Raw genomic sequence first — 5800 nt, 5'->3', positions numbered from 1 at the left:
ATTTGTAGCCCAATCAATTTTTTTATAATAATGTGCAAGATTTAAGTAGATAGGAATTATTGTTGATTTTTAGTATTTTTTTTCCACGCAGTCTCTTCCATATAAGAAATTTTTTTCGAAAATACTTTATATGGAAAAAATGCAAAACACTTTCAACAAAAAAATTCTCAAAAATCAACGCGATTTTCGACTAACTCCTTACTTGCATTTTTTCACTAGAACTTAATGGGCTGCAAAACTGATACTCAAAAAAATTCTCAAAAATCTGATTAAAAAGTTGAAAATTTTGATGAAAATTTGCTGAATTTTCGCGAGTATCGCACAAAGCTTAGGAATTATATTTTTGTGTTTTTTGTTGTTGAATAAACCATATTTTTATACGAAATTGGCAAAAAAATATTAGAATAAAAATTGTTGCATATATTATGAAAAATTTGCAGTGCCAATACTTTGTTCGGGCGGTGTATAAGTAGATTATCCTCATTTTCGTTCTTAACTCCCTAATCTGTAATTAGAAAACGAGATTAGCCATCATAGAGATATTTATAACCATTGAGGCAAATCAATCAAATTATGATTGTGTGAAAGATTTGTGGGCTTTCCACCTATATCGGCTCTCAATGGTGGTGCAGAGATTTAGGCCATTGACACGTTTTATTCCTACAACACTGCATACTGAAAATCTTTCTAAGAAATCTAATTAAAAAGCTGGAATTTTTTCTTGATTTTTTTTTTAATATTGCACAAAGTTTGATATATTTATAATTGCTTGCTAAAGAATATTTAAAAAAATAACTAAAATTAAATAACAAAAAAAAAATCTTGTCGTGCGCTATAATTTTGACACGGAGTGTAAGTCAGTTTTCATTAATTTTCGATTTTAATCGAAAAGACCGGTTAATCTGTTAATTTCTTACGATTAAGTGCAATTATTAATCGAATGCTTTCGATTAATCGATTATTAAATTTTGTTTGCTATCACTAGCCATGACATTTCTTTAAAGAATCAGTTTTTTAAACCAATTCAATTACCCACCATTTGAATATCAAAAATCGAAAGTTTTATTAAAAACGTACATACCTCAAACATAATCGTGTTCACTTCATCCATCACATCCTTCTCCGTCCATTCAATATTTGGATTTTTTGTCATCTCCACCATAGCATCCAGCAAAGCCAAACGACGCTTAGCACCTGTACGAAACAAAACAAAACAACAAATGATAGCAATTAGTTACACTTTCCGCTTTCCTCTTCATCATTTTTATACTACATTACTTTTCTAAAGGAAATCTCATAATCCCTAATCGATCTTACCCACATCCCGCTCTTCGTCGATTATATCCAAATCGTCGCGCAGTCCTTCCGCTTTCTTGCCAGCCTTCTCATTCAACGCATCCTGTTGATCCAACACGCTATCTGTTTCCAAATTGAAATTTGCACGCCGCTGCGCGACCACATTCCTTGTTAGATTCAAGATTATATTCATCATATTATCACACTTCTGCCGCAATTTCGTCCACCGATAAATAGGATCGAAATGATAATGTGGCTTGGTCTGACGCTTTTGTATGATGTCGCACATTTCAACCACCGCATCTGCATAGCGCACACACTCCTTGCCTTCGGGTAATTTTTTCATGCCCATCGCTGTGCTAAGTAAAATTTCAACCGTCGTCTGACTCATATGCGAATGTACATCGAACTCTTGACCCAGTAATTTCGCTTCCAGCCGATTAGCAACATTTTGTGAGTGTTTTACGAAAGTCGGTACGAAACTCTTTAGAATGCTCTGATGAAAAGTGGGAGCAATCATTTTGCGATGATGACGCCAATGATCGCCTTTGCTAATGAGTAGACCGTCACCAAACCAAGGCTGGAAGAATTTATACTCCACCGATTTCTCCAAGTGTACGGAGCTATTCAGAATAATTTCAACATCAGCTGGATTTGTTAAGAAGACAAGCCTGATGTTAAAGAAGCAGCCACTAATTGTTTCCCCATACTGTTTCATGTAGACTAAAGCTTTTTGCACCAACTCTAAATAAAAACAAACAATTAATAAATATGTATCGAGAGTTTTTCAAATAGCTAACACTCACCAGTAGGGGTTACACCTACAAGCAAATGAGCATTCCCAATTACGGGCAAGATTGGCGGGCCGGGTATAGTCCTTAGCTTCTTGAATGCATCTGTATTACGATACCAGATATCGTATAATGTTATAGCCAATACCGCGCCTATTAAACTGATGTATAAAGGACTCGACAGGAGACTCTGCTTTGCCAAATCAACATGTTGTGGTGGTGTTGTTGTTGTATTTAGTAAATCCGCCGTGTCCATGGCTACTGCACTTCTAGCACTACTTCATCAAACTGCTGGCCTATTCTAAGTGCAACTGAAATTTTAATGCAAGCTCATTGCTTGGTCTCGTAATAATCGGAATGCATAATGATCAATGCAAAATGTCTACGTGCATATGTACATGCATATGTACATACTATATAGCATATACTTAAATAGCTTAGCGAACTCCACTGAACCTTAAAGTGAACGTTTTATATGTAGTCAGTCTACGATAAACACAAGTAATGCACATCAAGCTCCCGTTTTTCGCAAAACCTCGCTATGCAAACACACAATGCACTTCTGGTGTTATATGCACTTGTGGTGTACATATGTATGCATGTATGCATTTACATTCTTTGCATAAGTAGTCTGAATGACGCATTTGCTTGGGCACACGTTTCAGAAAAAATTCAGGTACTATAATTGCGCCACTTGTTAGAAGTGCTACATTAGCAAGAAGTTCTCGAACTAATTACGATATTTCATGACCTGTCCGATACAGTAAAAGAGGATTAAGCCTCGGATTCCCGACAGGATCCCTAGGGTGCTAAAATGCGTCTTCGATGATGCGGTATTTTAACCGTAGAACACATAACCAAAAAAGGAACAGTCCAGCGCTTTCGTCTGGGTCTGCAGGCTGTATTGGAGACAAAGCCGCTAAATTTAAACGTGGAATACGTGGTATGGTTAAGGGCACATCCAAGTAAAAAACGAAAGCACACACTATGAAAAACATATCGATAACAAAAGTAATAATAATACTGATTACAAAATCGACAAAAATATCGATAATAAAATCGATAAAAATATCGATAACAAAATCGATAAAAATATCGATAACAAAATCGATAAAAATATAGACTACAAAATCTATAAAACAATCGATTACAGAATCGATAACAAAATCGATAAAAAATATCTTTATTATATCGATAAGTTCCGAAACTATCGTTAGAAAAATCAATAACATTATCGATAAAAATTTCGATAACAAAATCGATAATAAATATCGATAACAAAACCGATAAAATATCGATTATTAAATCGATAAGTCCCAAAAATTCCGAAAATCTCTAAAATCCCGAAATAGTCACCAGATTGAGTCTCTGTCTAAATTCTTTTCTCTATAATTACCTTTATTTTAACTTGTCTTCCTCTATCTTCATCTTTGCTTTTATCGGTATTCCTCTTTATATTTATATTTGTTTTTACCTTTATGTTTATCATATTCTTCATCTACATATCCGTCTTCACCTTTGCCTTTTATAAATATTGCGCCATCTGTTATTCAAAAGCCGAAATACCTACACACACATACTTTTTCTCTCCTTCTCTCGCTTCAAATGCACGCGTTTGCAAAATGATGATGAAGTGATTTTGTATGGAAACTTATTTATGCCCATATATTTGAATCAAATAAACATACTTACAAGATATCAACCAATAATTCTCATATACCAAACGAAAGAAAATCTCGAGGTTTTGATTAAAGAAAACAAAAACATTTGAGCGGTTTTCGAGCATTTTGGATCACTTTGAATCGAATTGTAGCGAAACGGTCGTCGACTAAGGCGAATGACAGTATTCTGCGACGGGGTCTCACTCGTTGTCTTTTATTCGTCTGCCATGGTCATCAGGAAAGAAGAGGTTCTCATCCGAGGCTGGGTCCAAAGCCCACCGCACAACCCATTGCGGGCGGTGTGACTTCTCAAATTAGCTCGCTTCCCAATGGGTGTGTGTGGAAGTGTGGAAGTCGTTAACTGCAAGAACCGGAAGCAGAATTATAATTTTTTGCCACTGCGTGGTGAACGGTGATCAAAAGCTGCGAGTAGCTGAACATTTGTGCTTATTGTACGTGCAAAAAATAAAACGTAAAAAATGCTAAAAGCATCTAGCGTCTGCAAAAAAAAAGCAAACAACCAATGTGCCTGGAACACAATGTGCCTTCTAGGGTTAAAACGGTTCGACCTAACCGACGCCGCAGCACACAGTGGTTCAAAACTGGAATTTAATGTTCATAATTCACTGCAGCCTTCATTTATCAACCAATTTGATTAATTTTTTTTTTTTTAACGAAAGCTTTTAGAATTTGCAAGACACCAGTTGAGCCCGATTTTGTAACTCTCATTTCCTTGTGTTTATTAAATTTTTTTGTACAAAGTGCAGAAAAAATAGTAATTTTAAAGAAAATCGATTCTCCTGTTCCAGTTAATAAATGTTACATAATAAAAAGCAGTTAAAAAAAGTTGTAGGGTTTCACCAAAACAAAATCTTAAAAAAAAAAATTCACCAAAATTAAACTTTTTCAGTTTTAAGAAAAATTTTGGGTATGCAGTTTTATAGATCGGCGAGTTTTAGTATAACAAATAGCAAGTTGCAAATGGCTAAGGTTGCATTTCACCAGCTTCATTTAAGTGAAAAATATTTTGATTTTCGAATTTTTGCATTCACCTATCAATTTTAATTTGTTTTTAAATTTGATTTAAGTGACCTGTGCCTTTCACTTAAATAAAAATTAAATCAGAAAACCACACTCAGAGATGTTACACGTTTATCAGCTGATCAATATAAATACACACACCACAATATTGTATATCAGCTTCTTACTTGTATACCAACCCTGCTTTTTCTACCACATTTAGCCTGGTGCTGCCATACTTTTACTCGCTTAAATAAAGAGCTTATTGAAACTGAAAAAAATTTAGAATTAAATAAAAAATTAAATTCCACTTAAATGAGTTTGGTGAAACGCGGCCTAGTGATTTTTAATAATATTTTTTTTCGCAAACTTCTCGAGCACATCTGCACGTTGCGTAGTTTATATTCTTATAAAATACATAAATTATTAAAAATCAATGCGAACTCTTAGCCAATTGAAACTTGCTATTTATTACACTAAATTTTCATGATCTATTAAGTACCCAAAATTTTTCTAAGGACTAAACGAAAAGTGTTAATTTTGGTGACTTTTTTTTTAAAGACTTGAAATTTTCTTGAAATATTTTTTTTTTTTCGTTTTGGAGGAATCCTACAATTGGCGCATTATTGATCGGGTACAGTGCTTCCAGCTTTTGAAACCCCTTTTTTTAATAAATAACTAAATTTAAACAATGTAACTAATTTTCGAATATACGTGAGCTTTTCCCCTTCAAAATGAAATATCAATCATTAAATTTGATAAAATATTAAAAGAGATATCGTTCGTATCGAGACGGAGAAATACTTTTTAGGAATAAGTACATAATATGTAGATATATAGATGGCTATCAAATGGTTGGTATCGGCGAAAAGATGCTTCATAGCTATATTTTTAAGAGGGTTTCCACCTCTTTGAAACATGGAATTTAATTAAATTATGCACAGGTAATATTAAATATTAAAATATTTTTCTAAAACGGTTATTTGTCGACGAGGAGAAGGTTTATAGTTATATTTTGAGAAGGGTGGCCAT

General features: G+C 33.9%; 1 protein-coding gene across 1 annotated transcript; it reads right to left on the bottom strand.

The window, feature by feature from the left end:
* Positions 1 to 1081: 1081 nt before the first annotated feature.
* LOC108382192 (cytochrome P450 4g1-like) lies at positions 1082 to 2378 on the bottom strand (the record flags this gene model as incomplete). Its single annotated transcript, XM_017638587.1, has 3 exons — positions 2103 to 2378; positions 1318 to 2040; positions 1082 to 1194 (listed from the first exon to the last, which is right to left on the bottom strand). Coding segments are annotated over exons 1-3 (1077 nt in total), but the record flags the coding sequence as incomplete, so codon positions are not given.
* Positions 2379 to 5800: the final 3422 nt, after the last annotated feature.

This window comes from Rhagoletis zephyria, unplaced genomic scaffold, assembly GCF_001687245.7.
Source record: "Rhagoletis zephyria isolate East Lansing unplaced genomic scaffold, Rhagoletis_zephyria_1.1 Rzeph_scaffold_25668, whole genome shotgun sequence".
Classification (NCBI taxonomy): Eukaryota; Metazoa; Arthropoda; class Insecta; order Diptera; family Tephritidae; genus Rhagoletis; species Rhagoletis zephyria.
Note: the sequence above shows the minus strand (reverse complement) of the source record. Positions and strands in the feature narration are given on the sequence as shown.